This window comes from Sturnira hondurensis, unplaced genomic scaffold, assembly GCF_014824575.4.
Source record: "Sturnira hondurensis isolate 20B ecotype Veracruz unplaced genomic scaffold, ASM1482457v3 Scaffold0008321, whole genome shotgun sequence".
NCBI classification, from domain to species: Eukaryota; Metazoa; Chordata; class Mammalia; order Chiroptera; family Phyllostomidae; genus Sturnira; species Sturnira hondurensis.
This window is the reverse complement of record NW_028080952.1, coordinates 20,565-46,542: the sequence shown is the minus strand read 5'-3', so window position 1 is coordinate 46,542 and position 25,978 is coordinate 20,565. Positions and strand designations below refer to the sequence as shown.

The 25,978-nt window shown below is 36.1% G+C and overlaps 3 protein-coding genes across 3 annotated transcripts; all 3 read right to left on the bottom strand.

The window, feature by feature from the left end:
• Positions 1-2,106: 2,106 nt before the first annotated feature.
• OR51G1 (olfactory receptor family 51 subfamily G member 1) lies at positions 2,107-3,216 on the bottom strand. Its single transcript, XM_037054694.1, has one exon. It carries the CDS (start codon positions 3,210-3,212, stop codon positions 2,253-2,255), a length of 960 nt encoding a protein of 319 aa, XP_036910589.1. The 5' UTR covers positions 3,213-3,216; the 3' UTR covers positions 2,107-2,252.
• Positions 3,217-14,485: 11,269 nt separating this feature from the next.
• On the bottom strand, positions 14,486-15,442 carry LOC118992730 (olfactory receptor 51A4-like). The gene has a single exon (XM_037054693.1). It carries the CDS (start codon positions 15,425-15,427, stop codon positions 14,486-14,488), a length of 942 nt encoding a protein of 313 aa, XP_036910588.1. The 5' UTR covers positions 15,428-15,442.
• An 8,834-nt stretch (positions 15,443-24,276) lies between these two features.
• Positions 24,277-25,218, bottom strand: LOC118992729 (olfactory receptor 51A4). Its single transcript, XM_037054691.1, has one exon. It carries the CDS (start codon positions 25,216-25,218, stop codon positions 24,277-24,279), a length of 942 nt encoding a protein of 313 aa, XP_036910586.1.
• Between the last annotated feature and the right edge of the window lie 760 nt (positions 25,219-25,978).

Below are 25,978 nucleotides of genomic sequence, written 5' to 3'. Positions count from 1 at the left end.
TGCTTTTAAGATTCTCTCCTTATCTTTAATCTTGGGTAATTTTTAAAAAGATTTTTTATTTATTTATCTTTAGAGAGGAAGGGAAGGAGAGAAGGAGAGAAATATCAATGTATGGTTGCCTCCCATGAGTCCCCTTCTGGGAACCGGCCTGCAACCCAGGCATATGCCCTGACTAGGAATCAAACCATAATTGTGTGGTTCACAGGCCCAAGCTCAATCCACTGAGCTACACCAGCCAGGGCTAATCTTGGGTAATTTAATTATGATGTGTCTTGGTGTGTTCCTTCTTGGGTTGAATTTCTTTGAGACTCTGAGCTTCCTAGACTTCCTGGAAGTTTATTTCCTTCACCAGATTGGGGGAGTTCTCCTTCATTATTTGTTCAAATATGTTTTCAAATTTTTGGTCTTCCTTTTCTCCTTCTGGCACCACTATGTTTGGATGTTAGAATGTTTAATGTTCTCTCAGAGGCTCATAATCCTCTCCAAGATTACTCTATTTAGCAAAGCTATCGTTTAGAAGGATAAAGAAAGTGCTTCCCAGATAAGGTCAAGTTAAAGGAGTTTATCATCACCAAGCCCTTATTATACAAAATGTTAAAGGGACTTATCTAAGAAAAAGAAGATCAAAAGTATAAATAGTAAAATGACAACAAACGTATAACTATCAACAACTGAATGTATGCAAAAAACAAACTAAGCAAATAACCAGAACAGGAACAGATTCACAGAAATAGAGATCAAATGGAGGGTTATCAGTTGGTGGGGGGAGTAAAATGAGGGAAAAGTTACAAGGAATAAGAAGCATAATTAGTAGGAATAAGATAGGCAGAGAGAGATTAAAAATAGCATAGGAACGGGAGAAGCCAAAGAACTTATATGTAAGACTCATGGACATGAACTAAGAGAGAATGCTGATGGGAGGATGTGTGCAGGACAGAGGAGGATAAAGGGGAGAAAGAAATGGGACAGCTTTAAGAGCATAATCAATAAAACATACTTTGAAAAAACAGAGAGACTGGTTAATCTTTTAGCAGCTTTGATTAGAAGGACCATAGAATTTGATCCTTTTACAAGGAAGACAATTCCATCTGCTTTAAATTTACCTGTGAGGCTTCTTAAGGGAAAAATGGTATGTGATGTGTGGGAGAGATAAACAAAAGCCCATGTCTTCTAGCCAAGGAAAATGTAGAGAAAAGAAGCAAGGTTGAGAGAGAAAAGGCAGAGAGAGAAGATATAAGGGAGTATCTCATACACAAAGATGGTTCCTTGAGGAGACACAGAATTAAGGGAGAATAAAACTGATTTGTAGGAACTATTATTGGATAGGACTGAGAGAACTGAAGTTAAAATGAGCAGTTTAAAACATTTTTCATTATTATTATTTTTAATTTTATCTTAATGGTTGTTCAAGCACAGTTAGTTTTCTGTCTTTTACTCCCATCCCAACCCAACCCCCTAGTGCTCCCCACCTCCCTCCCATTTCCATTCCCCCTTGTTGTTGTCCATGTGTCCTTTATACTTGTTCCTGTAAGCCCTTCCCTTTTCCCCTGAAATTCCCTCCCCTGTCCTTTCTGGTCACTGTCAGCCTGTTCTCTATTTCAGCATCTTTGGTTATATTTTGCTTGTTTGTTTGTTCACTATTATTTTTATTTTTGCTATTGCATTTTTTCATGATCATTAATTGGTAGAGGATTATGAGGAAGACAGATGATTTGGAAAGAAAATAGTTAACTTTCCCCCCTGCACATCATACTTGCAGTGTGAATAAAGCTGTTCTTATCTATATTTACCTGGTACCTGCAGTGTATAGTTCTCACAAACATTTCATGCTATTTTCACATCTCTTTGTCTCTCTATTTCTATTACTGTAATAAAGATGCCTCAGTAATCCCAAATGTTAGTATTAGTGGTAAACAAGAGTTCAGAAATGCTAAACAGCAGAAAGTCTAAATATTTGTTGAGAATTGATATATGTTAGGCATTGTTAAAAATTTGCATGAATTATCTCATTTAACTTTCATAACATCCCAGCATGAAAGGTATTGTAATTATTTACATACTCATTCCTCATTTGAGGAAACTAAAGAACAGAGAGGTAGATAATTTTCTTAGGGTCACTCATGTATTATGTTGCATTGTTAATTCACTTTTTGTTGATAACTGGAGTTTGTAATTTTGCCACAACACAGCTGAAACAAAAATTATCTATGAGCCTTATGCTACAAACTTCTTCCTTTTATCCTAACATAACCCTATTGAAAACACCTCAGTGATTTAAAAAATTCAAACTTCTTAGCAATGCGTTGGCGGATTTGCTTGGTCTTGATGCTGTAGACAATGGGGTTCATGAGAGGCGGTACCAGCAGATACACGTAAGACATGAGGAGGTGAACAATGTGGGGCAGATGCTCACCAAAGCGGTGCACGAGAGACAAGCCAATCATGGGGATGTAGAAGAGGAGTACCGCACACAAATGGGAGACGCAGGTGTTGAGGGCCCGAAGTCGTTCCTGGCGAGAGGCAATGCTTAGTACTGTACGGAGGATAAGGGCATAGGAGAGGAAGATAAGCAGCGAGTCCACACCCACGGTGCAGGCTACAACAAAGAGCCCATAAATGTGATTGACAATGATGCTAGAACAGGCCAGCTTCATAATCTCCAGGTGCAGGCAATAAGCATGGGCCAGCACATGGGAGCGGCAGTACTGGAAGCGCTTTAGGAGGAATGGCAGGGGGAGAATGAGCAGGGCACTTCTAAGCACTGAGCTCAGCCCCATCTTGACAATACGTGCGGGTGTCAAGACTGTGGAGTAACGCAAGGGGTTGCAGATAGCTACATAGCGATCAATGGACATGGACAATAGAATTGAAGACTCCACTAGAGACAAGCTATGGATGAAGAAGAGCTGAGTGAAGCAGGCAGGGATACCAATCTCTCTGATGTCAAACCAGAAGATGCCCAGCACAGTGGGTAGTGTAGAAAGGCACAGCCCCAAGTCTGTGAGGGCCAGCATGGCCAAGAAATAGTACATGGGTTCATGGAGGGTAGCATCAGTATGGATGACATGGAGAATGGTGAGGTTTCCGACAATAACTGTCAAATAGATGGAGCAGAAGGGAATAGAGATCCAGCCGTGGAGATCTTCAAGACCTTGGAAGCCTGTCAGGAAGAAAGTGGCTTTTTGGAGGCTGCTATTATAAAGAATTGTCATGGCTTTACAATCTTGGACTTCATCAACCTTCAATGTAGAACAAGATTCCTGAAGAGTGATAGATCACTCACCTAAGCATCCTGGTTCCAGAGGGTCAGAATGGGTCTGCAAATTAAATGGGAAACAATCAGGGGACCTGATATATTAGTTTTTTCTCTGGAGGGCTTTAGAAAAAGCTAATATATAGAAAGGGGACTTTAGAAGGCATTTATTTATTTATTTTTAAATACATAGTTTTAAGAACTGTTTTAGGCTCACAAAAACATTGAGAAATAATATAGAGAGTTCCCTGAACCCAGTCTCTTTAATTATTGATATCTACATTTGTATTGTATATTTGTAACAATCATTGAACCAACATTGTTATTAACTGAAGTCCCTGCTTTATTCAGACTTTTAGAGGGAGTTTCTACAGCTAAGGGATAACATGTGATTTACCTTTGTGGTACTATGCCCACCAGTGTTGGACTCAGTGGTTCAATGAGGTCATCTCAGATGGAAATTTTTTCTTGTGTTTCTCCCTGGAAAAAAATCTCCAATTCAGTCAGTAAAGCATTCAGAATTTATATCATACATATGGGAAACTGGTACTACACATTATTTTTCATAACTGTTTACTAGTATCAGGTGCATATCATATACCTTCAGATGTATTCATAATTTAGCTGGGGATGGTACTTTGGTCCACAGTGCCTAGCCTGCAGGGGAATGCAAAGGAAGCACTGAGAAATGTCGAGCTCCTTCAACTTGTAACTGTGACCAGTGATGCCTTTCCTGAATCTACATAAAATCCTTCAGTGGCTCCAGAGGCAAATGGTGGCATGAAAATCTAAAGTCTGGAACTGAGAAATGCCTGCGAAGAAGCAGCGTCTCTGGAAAACAAATAATTCTAGGAAAGGGTGCTTTGAGGCTTAGTTTTGATAGGTATCTGGAGATATATGCGTTTCCAATGTGGGAATGGTTTGACTGGGGCTAGATGTAGACATGGGGATGGTATGTACCAGATCTGAAACACAAATAAAGAGAAACCTGAAATGGGCAGGGAAAGCCTTTGATCTTTAGCTTATAATGAAGAAATGAAATCTTCAGGGTTTCAGAGTGAGCTGTGCCCCTGGAGCTTGGATCAACATTACATGTAAGAATTGGTCTGTCTGTTTTCTAACTGACCTGCAATTTCCTTTACTTCCACCCTTGGAACTTTTATTCAACCACATTTCTCGAAAACCACAATAGAATGAGTCTATATATGGTGTGTTAATGTATAATGAGTCTACATATGGTGAGTCTATATATAATGAGTCAATATGGCGTGGCAGGTATATTTTTAGCACATGCATAAAGAACTTAAAATAGTTAATACTTATTTACTATGTTTCTGACTCTTTACTAAGTGCCTAATGTGTATTACACTTTTCTACTCTCAAAACACTCTAAGATGAATTCTCATGTAAAGAGCACATTACAGGTGAGAAAATGGTGGCACAAAAAATGGGAAGTGACCTGGGTGTAGTTACAGAGCAAGTAAGTGTGGAGGATGAAATTCAACCCTATATACTGCTGAGTTTATATTATTGTCCTACATCACATATACTTCTCTTACTAAAAGTCACACACTTAAGAAATTAATTTTTAAAAAGCTAAACTGTAATTTTTGTACCTTGACACATCTGGATAGGCATCTCCATTATATGCATAACATTAGATGGACCAAAATAGGTAACAATAGAGAGGAAAACTATTTTGGAGACTGAGTTTAGCTTGGAACATTTTGAATGTGAGCTTAAAAAGGAATTCTTAGAGAGCATATCTAGAGCATGTTATATGTAGTGATCTTGGGTTTAAGTGAGGGTTTAGATGCAGAGCATCTCCCATGAATATGGAGACAATTGCTAGTGGATGCAGTGTGGAAAGGAAAGAGAAGAGCTCGGTTCATAACACCAGCAGCTATTTTAGATAAGGGTAGGACATAAAACTTGAACTAGAAAAGAAACAGAGAACATAGAATCAGAGAAACAGAGTGAGAATAGTAGTCTATAGTATCACTAAAGGCAAGTCACCACTGTTGATTACAAAAAGAGAGGACAGAGGATGGAGTTTTTTAAAAGGCATTCTACTTAAATGATGGTGAGATCAGTGTCGATTTTTCATTGTCGGTAATTTTAATTTTACCGACAATGAAATAATTTAATAGATTGCAGAAGGATAATTTAATAGATTGCAGAAAGATTCTAAAGGCTTAAATTATCTGTAGGTAGGGAGGAGTAAATAAAGGTGTGTATTACTTGTAATTTTCCTCTAAGAGGAAATCTATAGCATGGGGAAAGCTGTCAGGATATTTTAAAGAAAAGAGATAGGAAGTTGAGCGTACTCCTTCAGAAGGCTTCCTTTTTTCTCATTAAGATGGAGGGGCACTGAAGCACCAAGGCTAAATAAAGTAGAAAAGTCCATACCAGCTTTTACCATTCACACTTCAAATTAAAACAAATAATAATAATGTAATAATTAATATAGCAATCAAACCCCTCTTGATGTATGATTCCAAAGGAGAATCAAGAAATAAATACAAAGAGAAAGGAAAAGAGATTTCTCATTTAGGAAAGAGAAAAAATGAAGGAGAGAAGTGGAGACTTGGAAAAAATATAGGCTGTGGAGGAAAAGGAAATATTTAAAGATTTGGAGAGCGTGCTTACAGTGGCATAGGCAACAATACAACCTTTCTGTAATATTGAGAGAAAAAATGGCGAAAACTTTTTGAAAGGAATGATAACAAAGAAGGGAAAAGTTTTCATCAATTAAAGGGAGATACAAACAAGAATTTCAATATATGTGTGGCTTTTCAGCCATCAGGCTTACAGTGAAGCTGGTTTCCACACATCACACACTGAGCCATTTCAGAGAATTTGTGAAGTAGAGAAAACATGTAGCAGTTATCTATTTCATTCAGACAGGAAAAGGTCATTATGTCTGTTTAGTGAGGAGCTGCACACATAGTATCCCATTTTTGTTATTGTCTTTCTTCCAGATACATTCCTTGCATATTATATTTAGGGTCTGAGTAAGAAGCAAATATGCCAGGTAGGAGGTTGAAGTGAACAAGCACTGGAAGATGGAATTACTGTATTACTTGAAATCTCCACACAGATTTGGAAGCTAATACAGTTTGCTGAATAAATGCATGAATGAATGGATAAAAAAAGAGATGAGATGCAGTTAAGGATTAAATAGAACAACTTTTAGTGCAGTGGCTCTACATTTTCTTCCCTAAGCCACTCACCTCCAGATTTTTCCAGATTGGTGTCAGCTGACTTCACCACTAGATGATATTGTGCACCCTTGATTCTCCCAGCAGCTCCAATTTACTGAGGTAAAGGAATGTCACCCTAGGGTTTATGGCAGAAACAGAGGATCGATAGGCTGAGCAGTAATTTTGATAACACTCTCTCTTGACTCTTAACATAATTGCAAACAGAGCTATTTAAGGTTGTCAGCATCTGCGTTGATGACGGTTTGCAAAATTACTCCCAAGTACAATCATGGCCTTATATGATTATAAAGTTTGACTGTTAAAAAACACTGCCAAATACATTTTAATATTTAATTATCTTAATACAATTTAAGGTAAGAAAGATAGAGATTGCAATTTCAATTTTAAAGATAAAGGAACTATTGCTCTGAATGATGAAAAAAGATTAGAGAGAGGCAGCAAGGATTAAACTAAATGTTTAAAATGACTTTTTAAAAATTGAATTTATTGGAGTGACATTGGTTAATATAAAATTATATAGGTTTAAGGTATATACAGTTTTATAATACATCATCTATATATTGTATTGTATATTCACTACCCCAAGTAAAAACTTTTTACAACATCATACGCAGGGACAGAGTAGGACTAGACCAGCAGGTCTCCTACTCCCAGTTTATCTGACACTCAAAACTCTGTTCACTAACTTGCTGTGGGGATTTAGCCAAGTAGCTAAACTGAGAGCTCAGTGTATGATCCTGGTTATATGTGCTCCAGTTATCTCTGTATTCCTGGCTGTTCTCGGTGATTCTTCTAATACATACCTGACCACCAGCCACTGGAGAAAAAGGCGCTTGGAATGCACTTCTTCTCAGTCAGAACTCAGGATGGGTGGTAGATCCGCTACACAAATATTCTCTGCTTAAAACACAGGGTGTTTTTGAGAAGCCCAGCAGCTTCTCCTCAGAAGCCTTTTGTTGTGACTAAGAATTCCCTGAAGAGGTCTCAAGATGATTAGCTGAACTTAGAAGTCACGAGAGGCTGAGAACCCCCAGTGCTGTATATGGGCTAGGAATACCTCAAGGATGTTTGTATGTTTCTACTTACAGATTTCAGTTTCTGGAACTGAGAAAGACCTAGCTAGGCCTGCAGAGCAGGATATGAGAAACAGAGAGCAAGAGAGGGGAAGAGAGAGAGAGAAAGAGAGACAGAGAGAGAGAGAGGTTTTTAATACAAATAAAAGATTAAGCTGATTCCAGCCTTATCTCTGATACTTTCTAATGATGTGACTATGCAAAGTAGGATACCTTAGCTAATCTCTTAGATTACCTCCTTATATCTTAAAAAGAGAGCCTCTCTCCTCTTTTTTTTTTTTCCAGATGGACCCTGGTACTATCAGGCACTCTCATAAGTTTGAGAGTCAACTGCTAATGTAATTTGGTTTGTGTTTAGGGAGAATGACGGCCTTCAGTGTTAATAATAAGTTTCTTAATCACTATTGACCATTCATTTCTTGTGTTTTTCTCACTAGTATACATGTGCTCTGGGTCATAATTTGGAAACTCATAATCCAAAATGCCAGCTTGGAACTGGCATGATGAACCATTTGAAACCTTCAAATGGTCCATCAACCCATTTTAACTCCAGCATGTACATCATGGGCGGCAAACACAGGGCCCGTGGGCCAAATCCGGCCCTCCACCTTGTTTTATGTGGCCCAGCACCTTGATTCTACCCAGTGGCAGCACCCAGCTCTCACTTAACTGTTAAGGAGTAGTTACATTTGTATAGTCCTAAAATTACATTCAGCCCTTTGAAGGCAACTGGGAGGCTGATGTGGTCCCTGGTGAAAACGAGTTTGACACTCCTGATCTATATCAAGAGTTCTTCCAGAATTAATTTTAACAATTGGAGGAAACACCTGAACAGAATAGCTGATACTTAATGTATTCTCAGTAACCACCATTATTAAAATAATTAGAGTGGCCATGACTCAAGCTTGCCAAAAATAGCCCTAACTTGCACTTATTGTGTTGATTCCCCAACAGGTTGCAATCTGTCCTGTACTTTTCATTTTATCACGTGTTGTACGTAACTATATTCAAATGAGCCAGGATGGGTTGTTAGATCTTCCCTCTGTGCTTCAAGTTTTTGTTGTGGTTTCATCTAATGGCTTGTGAGATAAACGTGCAGGGAGCATGGTTCCTACTTGAACACATTTCTAAATCTCATAAATGACTAGTGTTTTTCCTCATTTCTCTTTCTTTGTCCATTTCCAATAAAATATTAGTAGGGCTGCAAAGGCAGCAGGCAGAGTCGCTGTTGATAAATCAAAATTCAGTGGTATAGAAACAGATAGATATAGCTCACTCCTCCCACTTTCGATTGGTGGTGTGAGTTGTATTTGACAATGCTGCCTCTTCCAGATGCTTTCTCTCTTTCTTTAAGCCAACTACTGATGATGCTTCTTATGTCAAAGCCTGTGGAATGAATGAGGCCAGTAGCTTTGGGTTAATAGAAAATAATTTGAATATACAAACAAAAAATCCTCAGAAAAAAATACTCTCTTAAGAACATTAAAGTGTATAATACATTATTGTTAATGACTATATAATCACAACAGTGTGTATTAGATCTCCAGAAACAATTGCTCTTCTAACAGGAGGTGTGTACCTTTTGACCAACATCTCCCCATTTCCCCCTGGTATTACGTTTCTTCATTCTACTCTGTTTTTACAAGTTTAGTTTTTTTTCTTTTTGATTCCACATATATGTGATGTCTTTCTGTGTCTGACTTGTTTCATTTAGCATAATACCCTCAACATCCATTCATGTTGTCACAAGTGGCAGGATTTCCTTTTTTATCGTGGCTGAATAATATGTCATTGCTTATATATAGACCACATTCTTTATCATTTATCTATTGATAGACATTTAGGTTTTTCCCATATCTTGGCTGTTGTGAATAATGCCGCAGTAAGTACCGGGGCACAGATGTCTCTTTGGCATCCTGATTTTATTCCTTTTACATATATACTGAGAAGGTGAATCTCTGGGTCATATGGGAGTTCTACTTTTAATTATTTGAGAAACCTCCCTACTGGTTTCCATAGTGGCGCCATCAATTTATACTCCCGCCGACAACATGTGCACAATGGTTCCCTTCCCCCCACATCTTTGCTAGCACCTGTTCTCTCCTATCTTGTTGACAGTCATTGTCATTGTTTCCAATTTGTATTTCCCTGATGATTGGTGATGTTGAACATCTTTTCATGTACCTATTGGTCTTTTGTATATATTCTTGGAAAAATGTTATTCAGTTCCTCTGCCCATTTTTGCAGTCAGGTGGTTTGGCTTTTGTTACAGAGTTGTATGCATGTTGGATATTAAGTTTTTATCAGATACGTAGTTTGCAAATATTCTCACCCATCAGGTAGGCTGCCTTTTCATCATGTTACGTGTTTCTTTTGTTGTGCAGAAACTTTTTGCTTTGATGTAGTCTCACTTCTTAAGTTTTTTTTTTGTTGTTGTTGTCAGTTGGGGAATCTATATGTGATGCTTTCTTATTGGCACATGGGATGACTTCTTGATGAAATTCACAGCACAGTCATACAATGTCCTTTAATGCCCTCTGAGAATTTAATCTTCCTCTCTCCTGATCTCTTTCCTCTCTCCAGTCAGGAAGATTCTTATTTAGTACTCTGGATGCAATAAGAGAAATTAGTCTCTTTGGCAGCATCCTGCACAGCTCCAGAAGCTTAGCACTTACCACCTGATCTTCTTTTCCTTTGTGGAAGAACTCATGGGCTAAGATGGGCTTGCTTACCCCTAGAAATTACGGCTTTGGGAGGGGGTGGTAAAGAGAAAATCAAGCTATTTCTCTTACTCTCATTCATTTAAGCTCTTTTAAAAAAAATCCGGAAGAGTATTGGAACTTCTCCTCTGGAAATTTAAGCTTCTCTTGTCTGTGGGTCATTATACCAGTCAGTGTTTCCCAGGAGCTAGCAGACCAAGGTCAACAGGGGCTGGAGGTAGTTCACAGGCTCTTATGGAACCAGTACTGAAGTCTATTTGCGTATTATCCAAAGTGCACGTGGGTGAGACCCATCCTCGGTCCCTTGGTATATGGTGTAGCATCTCACGATTCCTACAGAGACGTGTTTGTTCGTGTGTTCTAATGAGAGACATCATCTGTCATCATGATACTGATGTCACTCCATACATCAATGTTATTTAAGTTGTTTAATTATTTATGTTAATATATAACTCAAAGTAAAGTTTTAAGGTTTTAAACATTTGTTCTATTCAGATTTTATGGTGTAAAACACTTGGTTTTATTGTGAATGCTCTTTTTTTTACAGCTTTAAAGACTTCCTCTTTATTTTTAGCTTGTGACATTCAAACAAAAATAGGTTTGGGTATAGATATATTTAAGTTTGTTCTAGCTGAAATTCATTAAGACTTATAATTTCATAGATTGACATTTTTCATCAATTTTTGGAATTTTTTGTACATTATGATTTGAAATACTCTGTCCCTTTCTCACTCTCCTGTCTTTCTGGAGGTATGATGTGCATGTGTGGTATTCAGTCAGTGTTTGGGTATTTTCTCGCCTTTTCTCTCTAGTATTTAAACTGGTTAATGTGAATAAGCCTATCTTTAAGTATGTTGGTTCTTTATTTTGTATATTCGAATTTCTATTAAATGTCCTTAGTGAATTTTTCATTTCCATTATTATATGTTTAAACTCCAGAATTTTTATCTGTAACTTTTTACCATGTTCTGTCTCACTTTTTAAAATTTATTTAATTATTTTTCAAGTACAGTTTTCTGTCTATTACTCCCATCCCATCCCACCCCCTGTGATCCCCCCTCCCTCCCATTTCCACCCTTCTTAGTTGTTGTTCATGTATCCTTTATATTTGTTCCTCTAAATCCCTCCCCTATTTCCCCTGAAATTCCCTCCCCTCTCCCCTCTGGTCACTGTCAGCCTGTTCTCTATTTTGTGAATGCTCTTTTGAGTTCAGCTAAGAAGCTCAACAGTAGAAATACATTTTAACAAAATGTAGAGATGTTATCAATGCATATTTTATTATAGTATAGCAGTGTGGTAAAACAATGTTCTTATTAAGAAATTTATTCTACTCGGAATGGATGTAGTTTAAACACATTTATGATTATAGGCAGGCAATTGTTTTTCTAGTCTATTTTCTTTGTATACATATTTAGAGTAGCTAAAGTAAGAAATTTTTGAGACAAAACATATTTACAGATGTGAAGACATACTTTTCATCTCCCACTTGAAGAAATAATGTCTTCGGGTGACTTGGTAATCAGTGAGCAAGTAGTGGTATAAGTAATTGGCCCTTTCTGATCAGTGTAAACTTCTTCATAAAGCAGTCTTCACCTTGAGCCCCCACTCAGCCTGGGAGATATTTCATTATCTGTGAAGTATGGCCTCATGTCTCCCTTTACTCAGTTCTGATTTTCCCCTTCTCTTTCACACATTTAATTTTTTTGCACACTGATTCCATCTTAACATCTGCTTCCAGAGAACACTATCTCTGATTTTTAAAAAGATTATATTTATTAAGTTTTAGAGAGGGAAATGGAGGAAGAAAGAGAGTGAGAGAAACATTGGTATGCGAGAGATACATAATTGGTTCCTCTCCCATGTCCCCAGCTGGAGACCTGGCCTGCAGCCCAGGCTTGTGCTCTGACTGGGAATCCAGTCAACGACCTTTCTTTCAGTTCGCAGGCCGGCACCCGGTCCACTGAGTCACACCAGCTAGGGTTAAATTTTTGCATGTGTTTTGTTCAAAGTAATTTAGACATCTTTAATCAAAATATTAAAAAATTGGAATACTCAAAAATCTAGCTTTTATGTTTTCAGCACACAGAAATCATTTGCTAATCCAAAGCTTGCAAACAGAGCTATACATGGAAGGCAAGCTGCATAGATTGCTTTATTTCTAGAGAAAATTTATATTTGAAAATATCTTCTGCTTAAAACTGTTTCACTAACCAACCAATATACTAAAATAATTTTTCAATTAATATATCAATATTTTATGTATGAAGTACATATACATAATTATTAAACATATATGAATAATTATGAAGTGTGTGTATGTTTTGAAATATTAATATATATTATTATTAATTGTATTATCTTGTAGCCTTGTTAATTCTCAAAAGGGTCTAATTATTACTTTTAAATGTTTTAATTGAGATAAAAGTTAATGTGTTTTAAGAAATTAGAAAGCTAAAACAAAGTATATTTAGAGAAAATTAGAGATTGTTAATAAAATTGAAGATGATTAAGGTTATTGAAAAAACATGTAGTAGAAATATAAATGCATACATATTTGCCAAAGAAAAAGATTATTGCACATCTTGAGTTGTTAGAGAAATACAAATATTGTTCAATGGCATAAATTCCACAAATATATATGCCATTCTATGATTATATAAATATAAACACAATATGAGACAAGGTTTGAAAAGGGTTTCTACCATTGCCAAGAGTCTGGGTGAACTATTGGAATTTTGACTGTGGATTGTTAAACACCCTGCAATAAGCAGAATTTCCCAGTCTGGTGTTTTCCTGACTGGAATGCAGGTAGTGCATCTTTTCAGAAACATTGTTAGCTGTTCATACTAATGGCCTGAAGGGCTAGTGTGATTTGTTCATGTCTGGGTGTAAACAGATGAAAAAGAAATGAGAAGAAACAAAAAAATAATTTAAAAAACAACATGCATTCATGTTGAATGCATACTGATATACGTGTATATACATATTACTGTACATAAATAAATTAAAACACATTAAAATAATTAATTCATGAGAATTGAGAAAGGTGAGGCAGCAAAGGCATGCCACTCTTAAGATGTTTCTCTTTTAAAACAAACATGCCTATTGGCTGAGAAAGAGTAGCTATTAGTAGGGAGACTGAAAAAAAAAGGAAAAATATGGAAGGTGCAGCAAGGTCGCTGAAAAGACAAGAAGATATGGAATTTACCTCTTAGGAGTTATAATTAAATTTTGGCAGGGAGGGATTTTTCTTGAAGGGGAATAAAATAAATTGGCAGAATATATATAGAAGACTTTAAGTCAAATAATAAAAGATGGGAGTCAGTCATGTTACATTGTCTTTACTTTGAATAATCAAAATACATTAATATTTATAAAGAAAACATGCAGAAAAGTAGAGAAACCACATTTTGCCTTGTATAATGCTCACTTTTTTCCCAAATATTTTAGAGAAAAATAAGGATGCACATTATACATAGGTAATGTACTGATTCCATATCTATATAATTGTTTCTAATTCTTTTATTTATGCTTATGCATTAAAAGTGTAACTAGCCCTGGCTGGTGTAGCTCAGTGGATTGAACATGAGTTTCAAACCAAAGGGTTGCCTGTTCAATTCCCAGTCAGGGCACATGCCAGGGTTGTGGGCCAGGTCCCCAATAGGGGGACGCATGAGAGGCAACCACACATTGATGTTTCACTCCCCCTTTCCCTTCCCTGTGTCTAGAAATAAATAAATAAATAAAATTTAAAAATGTGTAACTATAGAAAGCAATAATGATATCTGTATGCAAAATAATACCCTGCAATATGATAAGTGGTTTTATATATAAATAAAAAGTTGAATTAAAAAATTAAAACAAAAGATTTTTTCTGAAAGTTGGGGCCAAAAACATGGGTGTGCATTATACATAGCAAAATACAGTACTAAAGAACCTGAAAAATGGTTGTGGGAGCTGAATAGAAGAGTAAAATAACAGTATTCCTAGTGATATTTGATGATCAGCCAAGACAGGAGATGTTGGGCACCAGTTTGAAAAACCCTATGATTGTCTCCATCAGTGCTCAGCAGGGTAGTGAGGGTACTGAGTTTCAAAAGCCAGTCACTCTATGAGCTCTGTCTGATTATGAAACCCAAGGCCATTCTACATTTTCACGCTCAAAGTTTATTTAAGTCATTACTTACCAATGGTTTCCCTTTCTCATCCCTTTGATCAACTTTTTTTTGGGCAAAGTTTCCCCATAACTTTTTCTCGGATTTGACGGGTCTTCATACAGTACACAATGGGGTTCATCAGTGGGGGCACTAGTAGGAAAACATCAGCCATGAGGATGTGGATCAGAGGAGACACTTCTCTGGCAAAACGGTGGAGCATTGCTGCACTCAGCATGGGTACATAGAAGATGAGCACGGCACAGACATGAGAAATGCAGGTGTTGAGGGCTTTCAGCTGCTCTCTGGGGGTTGCAATGCCCAAGACTGTCTTTAAGATCATTATGTAGGAAAAAGTAATAAACAACAAATCCAGGATGGTGGAGAGTGCAGCAAAGAGTCCATAGACAACATTGACTCTGTTGTCAGAGCATGCCAGCTTCATGACATCCTGGTGAAGACAGTAGGAGTGTGAGAGTAGGTTTTGATGACAGTATATCAGCCGTTGCAAGAGAAAGGGCAATGGAAGGATCAAAAGAACATTTTTAGAAGTCAGTAAGAGCCCTGTTCTGATGACTCGAGAGCTGGTTAAGATTGTGCTGTATCTCAGAGGATTGTGGATGGCCACATATCGGTCAAATGCCATTACAGATAGCACAGAAGCTTCAGTGACTGTGAATAAATGGATAAAGAACTCTTGCGCAAAGCAGGCAGCTGCATGAATTTCATGGACACTGAATAGGAATAGCCCCAAAGTGGTGGGTAAGGAAGAAAGGGACAACCCTAGGTCCGAGATGGAGAGCATGGAAAGGAAATAGTACATGGGTTCATGGAGGCTTGGCTCTGTCTTGATAAGAAAGAGAATGATAAAGTTTCCCAGGAGAGAAAGAAGGTACACAGATGAGAAAGGAATGGATATCCAGATGTGACTCTTTTCCAGTCCAGGGATCCCAGTAAGGAGGAATCTAAGAACTTCAATGTTTGTGTCATTAAGAGGAGACATGACACATGAAGAGATACCTAACCAGGTGCTTACCGCAATGCAGTGAGAAATTTCCTGAAGGAAGTCTGGCAGAAGATGTCCCTTTCTGGTATGATGTAGGTCATAGATACTAAGATGACGATCAGAGATTTCTTAAGGTGTTCTATGCATTTATTGTCAGTTCAGGCTGTCAGAAAAGTCAAACACAGAGACAAATGAGAAGAATCTGATTTGCTTCTTCATTCAGGAATTTGTTTTAATTTTGTAAAAAGTGTCAATCATTGGGACTGCACATTTAATAACCCCCCCAAATCCTTTGACCATATGCAACTACCCATGGCTGAATCTCATAAAATCAGGTCACCAATTTTATGGTTCTCTTATTTCAGTTTTATAAAAACAAAATCATAAAGGGAAAAAGCAATGTTCTATAAATTGGGAAGGGAGGTAGAATTCATAAATAATTTCAAATCTGTTTATCTCTAATAGGATAATACTTGAAGTAATGACAGAACTAAAAGTTTATAATTATACCGTCTTGAGTTAAAAGGGACCTTGAAAACACATAGTCTTACTCTTGCTTGGACAGAATACTCTAAATCAGTATGTCACCATCAGTTAACATAGCATACCTTATTCTTAATATTGGTATATTAACTAGTACTCAAAGCTTTCTACTTCATGGTTGAACACTCAGATTATTTGTCTCCCTTGAATTGAGTTGATACGTGTTTCTAAAAGTTTCTATCTTCTTTTCTCTGCAAGTACAGAATCTTGTCTCATTTATACAAAATTGTTTCTTTTTTTACATACTTTCATTATTATTACTTAATGTCTATCTTCTCCCATTACTAGACTATAAGCATAGGGAATTGTGCTTATACTGTTCACACTGTATTTCCAGTGCCTAGTAGATTAACTGGAACATAGCTATAGCTTCATAATTATTTATTTAATTGAATATAATATCTAAAGTTGAAGACAGTATTACTTTCCTCTATTAGCTATCTCTTTTTCAGACTATACTTCCATATTCTATGAAACATGTGTATGTATTTTTGTTGTTTGTTTTGCTTTAGTTTCTTCATTTGGTGCTCCTCTAAGAATCAAAAAAATTGATGCCTCTTAACATATGAAAACAATTCCTTGATTATTGGTTCAAAAAATTATCTTTTCCAAAGTCATTATGTTATAGGTTCTTTTAAACCTTTTTCTTCAGGATCTAGAAATTATTGAATCACTATTCAATCATCCACACAATCTCCCTCATTTTGTTTATCAGGGTTGACTCTTAGACTTTTCCAAGAATATTCAGAGTATGGAAGAAACTTGGCTTTTAAAAAAGTATAATTTCTTAGTGTTTCTGTCTCAACTGTCTGCTGTTATGTTGGATTTTGCTCTTCTTCCTAACCTCCAAATGAGTGAATATTCAAAGAATTGTCCTAGAACCTGGTTTCCTTGGGGACCTATAATTTATTAAGTATAAGTGTTTTGAACTTAAATGAAAGTCAAGGGTACAAATAAGGACACGATATCCATCATCTTATGAATGTTCCTATCTTCTGAAACTTTTTTCTGAGCCATAGAACATGCTTTTCTGTGCTAGATATGGCTAAAATTACCTCATGTCAATAGGCTGTGGCCATTTGCGTTCTGGCCTTTGTCTCACCATTGAATTGAGAACTGCATTGTTTTTTAGAACAGTGTGATTTAATTTAAATGTAGAGGGTAAGCACTGCACCTTTAATTATTTTAATATAAGTTATTATTAATTTAACTTTATTATAGTAACATGACACCCTGAAAATAAAAATTTATATAAATGTTCTCATTTATGCTCTTAGGCTATCATTTTATCCACTTTATAGATAAGAAAACAAGTCTTAGAGAGGTGTAATAACTCATCCAGGATCATGTATCTACCTGCCAGGAGTCATAAAGAAGAATAATCATGTAATATTTGAGATATATATTCTTCTTACGTATATCATCCAGGCTGAGCATTTCTAAAACATCCCTAGATATACATATCCACCAATATGTACATTACATCCCTCCTTGGCAATTCTGTAAGGTTCTCAAGTCTCCAAGGGGATATTTTGAGTTGCTTTTGTTTCTATGTCTAGCCCATCTCTTCAGGATCCAAAGAGGTGGAAAATGCAATGCAAATTTTTCCAGACATTATGAAAGAGTAAAATTACTTCTTACCTCCTTTGTGATTTTTTTTTACCAAAATGACATTTCTCCTTAAAGTCAATGAATGATAGAAAAAATATTAGAAGCAGGAAGAAGCCTTTAGACTCTCCATTTCTGCTCCGCAAGCACTGTGTTATAAAGCCCAGAGAGCCCTTTGGGATGGCAATAAGCAAGAGCTATTTGGACAATAACACCTTTGTGAAAAATCTTCCATGGGGTTGACTCAAGGGAAACTGATCTAGAAATGAGCTCATAATGCATTCTCAGCTTGAAGAAATTGAGTTTGATAAAATCTTAGAGGCAATCTTCAAATTCAATAGCTCTTCATTAATTTTTGCTCTTGGCTCATTTCCCAGCCCATCCTGAGCCAAGTTCACTAGGCGTATTAGAATCCCAAGTTTGGAAAGAGAACAAGCCATCAATATTGTGTATTAATTTTCTTCTAACTTAAAATTATGTGCCTATATTTATATGTTTATAATGGCCATGTGTGTTCCTTTTTTTGAAGCCTCTGCTTAAAGCTTGTCTATTTTCTATTGACTTATCTGTCTTTCCCAAATTCATTTGCAAAAGTTTTGTTTTTATAAGTATAAGCTAAGCCATTTGTTAGTTATATATAACATATATGTTCTCCCATCTTACGCTTATTTTTTTTAGTCTTTTAATTCTCTTTATTCAATTATTGAAGTCAGCCATTTTAGGTTATGTAGATTTATGCTATATATGAAGGCAGAAGATTCTCTTTGGTACAAATAGGAGCAAACCATAGTCCAGCAACCACATGTAGCCAGCCTGTTTTTATAATATATTACATCTAATTTATTTAATATAGTATTCATATAATCTAGGTAGAAAGAGAAAAATTCACTATAGATTTTCACTTTTGTCTAAAATTTTTGTAAGCCTCCTAACTGCCATTAATACACAATCATGCATAAGTTCTCATACATTTGGTAATGATAAAGTGCTTGAGTGAAATATTTCTTAGTGTAAAGAAAAATCACCTTAATATTTTGTTAAAATAAGTATGATTCAACATATTTTGAAAGGATCACTAATTACTATATTGTTTATTAAGTTTCTGTGTGATGCCTATGTTGATGGTCCAAGGAGATATGCCAATTTAGTTATTGGTCTTCTACTACATGGTTTTGGTAGATGGAAGAAAATCTGTCAATCATGTTGGATTTGCTTGAGAGTGATTAGTTTTGTCTAGGAAAAGGGAAAACATAAAGATAATAATCGAGTCTTTTTTTTTAAGTTAAAAGTATAACCTATTTGTTAGTTTGCTGCCGGGAGGAGAAAAATGACTTATTTAAATGATCTATCTTCAATTATGTCAACTAAAGAGCATTTCTGTTGTGTTAAAATGTCTATGCACTTTGTCTTATACTTTAAAACTTATTACTATTTTTTCAATTATGCCACATTTATTTCTTCTCTTACTTATTTATACTTATTTATCCTACATTCTCATCAGATATTCTTGTATGTTTGCTCTACTTCCCAAGTTATCATTTTTTCTTTCATCTTAGTGTACTGACTGAGGCATGAATCAAAATAGAAGTGATGCCTCAGTTGGATGGGCTCTGTCCTGAAAATCAAAAGGTCTCAAGTTTGGTTCCAGTCAGAGCATGTGCCTTTGTTTCAGGTTTGGCCATATGAAAAGCAACCAATTGATGTTTCTCTCTCACATTGATATTTTTCTCCATGTCTTCTTAGCTTCCCCTTTCTATAAGGAAAAAAATGAGACAATATAGGATCATCTTGGTCTTTTTTTTAATTTAATTATTTTTTAAGTACAGTATTCTGTCTATTACTCCCATCCCATCTCACCTCCTGTGCTCCCCCCCTCTCCCATTTCCACCCTTCTCAGTTGTCGTCCATGTATCCTTTATATATGTTCCTCTAAATCCCTCCCCTATTTCCCTTGAAATTTCCTCCCCTCTCCCCTCTGGTTACTGTCAGCCTGTTCTCTATTTCAGTGTCTTTGGTGATATTTTGCTTGCTTTGTTTTGTTGTTTAGATTCCTGTTAAAGGTGAGATCATATGGTATTTGTCCTTCAACACCTGGCTTATTTCACTCAGCATAATGCTTTCCAGTTCCATCCATGTTGTTGGAAAAGGTAGGAGCTCCTTCTTTCTTTCTGCTGCATAGAATTCCATTGTGTATATGTACCACAGTTTTTTGATCCATTCATTTACTGATGGGCACCTAGGTTGCTTCCAACTCTTGGCTATTGTAAATTGTGCTGCTATGAACATTGTGGTGCATATGTTCTTTGGGATTGGTGTTTTAGGGTTCTTAGGATACAATCCTAGCAGTGGAATTGCTGGGTCAAAAGGCAGTTCCATTTTCAGTTTTCTGAGGAAATTCCATACTGTTTTTCACAGTGGCTGCACCAGTCTGCATTCCCACCAACAGTGTACTAGGGTTTCTTGTCTTCCACAAGCTTGCCAGCATTCGTTTTTTGTTAATTTAAGATGGCCACTGTGACCTGTGTGAAGTGGTATCTCATTGTGGTTTTAATTTGCATCTCTCTGATGGCTAGGGACTCTGAGCATTCTTTCGTATATTTATGGGCCTTTTGTATGTCCTCTCTGGGTAAGTATCTGTTTAGGTCCTTTGCCCATTTTTAATTGAGTTGTTTGTTTTCATGGCATTTCGTTGTATGAGTTCTTTATATATTTTGGACATCAAACCATTGTCTGAGGTATTATTGGCAAATGTGCTTTCCCATACTGTTGGATCCCTTTTCATTTTGCTGATGTTTTCTTTAGCTGTGCAGAAGGTTTTTATTTTGATGTAGTCCCATTTGTTTATTCTTTCCTTTATGTCCCTTGCCCCAGGAGATATATTGCTGCATGGGATATCTGGAATTTTTCTGCCTATGTTTTCCTCTAGGACTTTTATGGTGTTATGACTTATATTTGTCTTTTATCCATCTTGAGTTTGTTTTTGTGTATGGTGTCAGTTGGTGGTTGAGTTTCATTTTATTGCTTGTAGCTGTCCAGATCTCCCAACACCATTTACTGGTGAGGCTATTTTTACTCCATTTTATGCTCCTGCCCCCATGGTCCATTACAAATTGACCATAGAGACGTGGGTTTATTTCTGGGCTCTCTATTTTGTTCCATTGACCTATATGTCTGTTCTTATGCCAGTACCAGACTGTTTTGATTATAGTGGCCTTGTAATATAATTTGATATCAAGTATAGTGATCCCTCTTACTTTGTTTTTCTTTCTCAAACTTGTTAAGGCTATTTGAGGTTGTTTATGGTTCCATACAAATTTTTGAAATATTTGTTCTATATCTCTGAAATATGTCATTGGTTTTTTAGTAAGGATTGTGTTGAATCTATAGATTGTTTTGGGTATAACAGACCTTTTAATGATGTTAATTCTTCCAATCCCTGAATATGGTATATGCTTCCACGTATTTGTGTTTTCCTTAATTTTTCTTCAGTGTTTTGTAGTTTTCTGAGTGGAGGTCTTTTACCTCCTTGGTTAAGTTTGTTTCTAGGTACTTTATTTTTCTTGTTGCTATAGTAAATGGAATTTTTTCTAGTTTCTGTTTCTGATATTTCATTGTTGGTGTATGAAATGCCTTTGATTTCTGAATATCAACTTTGTATCCTCCTGTTTTGCCAAATTCACTTATTGGGTCAAGCAGTTTTTTGGTGGGGCCTATAGGGTTTTCTATTTATACTATCATATCATTTGTGAACAATGGCAGTTTTACTTCCTCCTTTCATTTATAGTAAGATTTCTAACCCTTGGCACTACTGATATTCTAGGCTGGATAATTATATTTGTAAGGGGCTTTACTGGACATTATAGTATGTGCCCTGTAAGATGGTTAACAGTAGCCCTAGTCTTTATCTAGCAGATTTTGATAACACACATTATCTCCCAGGTTGCCACATCCAAAAATATTTCGAGATACTGCCAAATGTCTCCTGGTGGAAAAATTGTTCCCACCAGGGGACAATTGAGAGCCATTGTTTTAGCAGGCCCAGAGTTTGCCTTTCTTTCCTCTAGGTACTATAGTCCATATTTCAGGAACATGGGGAAATAACCATGGTGACCACAAATTCCCCCTGCCCTTATGGGCATTTTTTTAGGTTTAACTTTATTTTCATTTTATATTATTATGGAGGTATGAAACAGACTTAAAACACAAATTTTTTTGAGAGTGATGAACATCATATTTTTGTACAATATCCTGAAAGAATTAAATACCCATCAAACCCATTTAATTATGCCTCCTCTTACTAACTGAGACAAGGGAGTGCTTTGCTTTGAGCTGCCCATCTTCGCAATTGGAAAATTCAAGCTGAATTTCTTTGCTGTGCTACAGCCCTCAATGTCCATGGCTGCATTTGTCACGTTTTGGAAAATTTTGCATCTCAGGCACAGAAACACTTAGTACCCTGATCTGATGATGGAATTTTCTATACTAAGAAAGCACTGTGGGTGGGAGGTGGGGATGGCTGGGGGAAATGGAGCCAACTATACTTGAACCACAAACACTAGGCAACCACAACAAAAAACAGAGAGGAAAAGATAAAATTCTATGGCATGCCAGAAAAATAAAAATAAAAATAAATACAACTACCACTCTTATACCATAAAAAAAGCATTGTAAAAACAGATGCAATCCTTAATGTGAAAGCTGGATTGTAGCCAAGATATACCTCCCCCCGCACCAATCCTGGTGTGTAAAATAAGTTTTAACTCTGTTTCCTGTCTTTGTGGAATTCATTAAGCCAATCTATCAGAACCTTAATCTTGTCAACTAAAAAAATAAGAAAAATGTGCCCTGGCTAGTGTGGCTCTGTGGCTTGAGTGCCAGCCTGAGAACCAAAGGTTGCTGGTTGGATTCCCAGTCAGGGCACACGCCTGCACTGCAGGCCAGATTCCCAGTTGGGGGCATGTGAAAGGTGACCACACATCAATGTTTCTATCCCTTTCTTTCTCCTTTGCTTTTCCTCTGTCTAAAAATAGAATAAAATCTTAAAAAATATAAAATAAATGAAATAAAATAATAAGAAAAATATTTTATAAAAGATGGGTTATTCTGAAAATCAAAAGAGAAATTATGCCTAAAAATTCCTGGAAGTATATCTTGTATATATTAGAAGTTAAAAAGCAATGCTTATACCTATACAAATTTTAATTAATTGTTAAGTACTGTCTAGATACAGGATGATTATTGCTCTTTAAACATTTGACCTTGCTGGAAGTAGCATTATTTACCTAAGGACAAAAGGTAAATATTTACCTTTGTTTACCTTGGACAGTTCACTTGGTGTGGCATGTGAAGAGGACTTAGGTCAATGAGTGGACATTAGAAAAAGCTACAAAAATTGTACTGTGATATACAAAGTTTGTAGGACATGTTAAGAAGGGAAGTTGGATTATTTATCACCCTTCAAACCTGAGACAATAAATTCTTCCCTAAAACCAGATGATTCTTTTGTACTTTAAAAATCTTTGTATATCTGTGATATGCCTACCTTTGAAATACACAACTTAAGAAAGTTATATTTGATCTAGATGAAGTATTACTGAACTTTTCAATATACAGTTCCCAATTCCCCAAACATAGCCTCATTTTCACCTTCAGTTGTTAACAATTATTTATTGGAGATCTACTCTACATTATAAACAACCTAGGTTAGGCAAAAAGTAAAAAGGTATGTTCTATCCCTTCATTAATGGCACACTTTATTAAGGAAGTAGAAAGAAAAGAAACAAACAACTGTATCTGTAATTAAAATTATAATAATGAGTAAGAGAAAGAATAAAGGATAAAAAAGCAATTAAAGGAATTTTTTTAAAGCAGGGTCAAATTAGAACTAAGGGATTAAGTAATCTATAATGAAATTAAATTGAAACTTAAAAGAAGTAATAGAAAGGAGTTACATAAAATTGAAAAAAAGAACATTCTAAGAATAGTGTCATGTGTGAAAAAATTGTAAATGTAACAAATTTTCAGAAGACCAAAGGGGCTGAAGTTTGATTTCTGATATTGTTGTAGAGGTAGGTCAAGGTCATCTGTAGCGTTATAGTATATACTTTATTGCTATAATTTTATTTCCAAATAAATAAGAATTGATATTTATATCATTCACATTGTCTTTTAAAAAGATTAATCTCACTTGTATATATAATCACTTACACAATCACTTACAATGCAGCAGAAATAGACACTTAGAAATCAAAGAGGTTATTGAAATATTTCACAAAGGAATGCTGGTAACTATGAGGATGATTAAAACAGAAATAGAAGACACTACAAAGATATAATTTTTGTCTAGAATCAAAAGAACAGTATAAATAGATTAAATATGGAGATAAGGAATCCATTTTTGTCAGAAGGATAAACAGTATAATTTGTCTGTTTTGATTAGGATTTGTTGCTCTCATCAGAGATGATATCATAAGGCATTTATTTTATTTTATATTAATTGAAATAGAGACCCAAGGAAATGTACTCCCTGTTTCAGGTTTTATGCCCATTCTCAGTAACTAGTTTAAATGAAATAAAACTGATGATATCAACAAAAATATATTCATCACTTGTGTCAAATACTAGGTTTTCCTAAACTCACCTAAAATCTCTTACCCAAAACATTCCTCCAATGTGGTTTTTACACTGTATGCCTGTTATATCTGCTTCTGACATAACTTAGCTGCAACTCTTACTCTAATCTGTCTAGTTTTTACGCAGTACACAATTGGGTTCATCATTGGAGGCACAAGTAAGAGGACATTTGCCATGAGAACTTTGAAGAGAGGAGAGACATGCCGGGCAAAGCGATGGACAATGGCAAGACTGATGATGGGCAGATAGAAGATGACCACTGCAAAGATGTGTGAAACACAAGTATTAAGGGCCTTGAGCTGCTCCTTCTGGGATGCAATTCCCAGCACAGTCTTGAGGATCAGGAAGTAAGAGACAGCAATGAGCATAAAGTCTACCATAACACAAAGTGCTGTAAAAAATCCATAGATGACATTAATTTTGTTGTCAGAGCACGCCAACTTCATGACATCTTGGTGGAGACAGTAAGAATGGGATAATTGGCTTTTCTGGCAATATTTCAACTTTCTCAAAGTGAAGGGGAAGGGAAGAACCAGGAGGACACTCCTAAAAGACAATACTATTCCTATTTTGGCAATTCTGACAGTAGTAAGAATGGAGCTATATCTCAGGGGGTTGTGGATAGCTAGGAAGCGGTCAAACGACATGATCAGGAGCACTGAGGACTCCAGTGCTGTGAATCCATGAATGAAGAATTCCTGGGCAAAGCAGGCATTGGCAGAAATTCCAGGAGCATTGAACACAAAGATCCTCAACATGGTGGGTAGAGAAGATAAGGACAAACCCAAGTCAGACAGAGCCAACATGGACAGGAAATAATACATAGGTTCATGCAAGGAGGGCTCTGTCTTGATGAAATAAAGGATGGTACAGTTTCCCAAAAGAGCAAAAACATACACACTGCAGATGGGGATGGAAATCCAGATGTGTGCATATTCCAGCCCTGGCATCCCAACCAAAAAGAAGGTTGTTATTTCAACATATGATGTGTTGATAATTGTCATGATGCATTGAGAGCCCTACAATGAGAGAGAGAGATGTTGAATTGACAATATATATATATATATATATAAACATTGTCATGATGCATTGATATATATATATATATATATGGAAATTGATATATATATATATGCGGAAATTTCACAGGAAGAAAAGCAGTTTTTGAAGTTTCTGGCTTTCTGTAGTAGCACTTTTGACAGGGCAGAACATTTATGTGGCTATCACACATAGAAAAATACGTACCACATTAGACTAGAATCTTCACATGTTATAGGTTGAAAAAATTAATTGTGGCCATCTTTTTCCTTGGAGAAGGTATTTTTAATTTGCATTCAAATATGTGTCTAAATTCATTTTTCCTGTAAAGATTGAACAACCTGAACTCAATCTCGCTGAGTCCTCTTTCTGTCTTGTTTTCATACCCTCCATATGATATTGGGTAAAATATATGATTTCTAGTTTGACACTAAAGAAAGATAAAGAAATTTCAGATCCATTTTCTTTTTAACTTTTGGAAATTCCACAAATGTATGGTCTTCTTAAAAATAAACTCATTGCTTCTACACCCTGCAATTTGAAAATTGGCTATATAAACATCCTTCGACAATTTTCATGATTTTTAAATTATTTATATATTAGTAAGAATAGTTACAGCAGAAATTACTGACAGACCACGTCACATTTTCTCCTGGCCTGGAATTTGTGACCACTTGTATGGTGTTGACAGAAGAATAATAACCCGAAGCGGACAATATCACAACT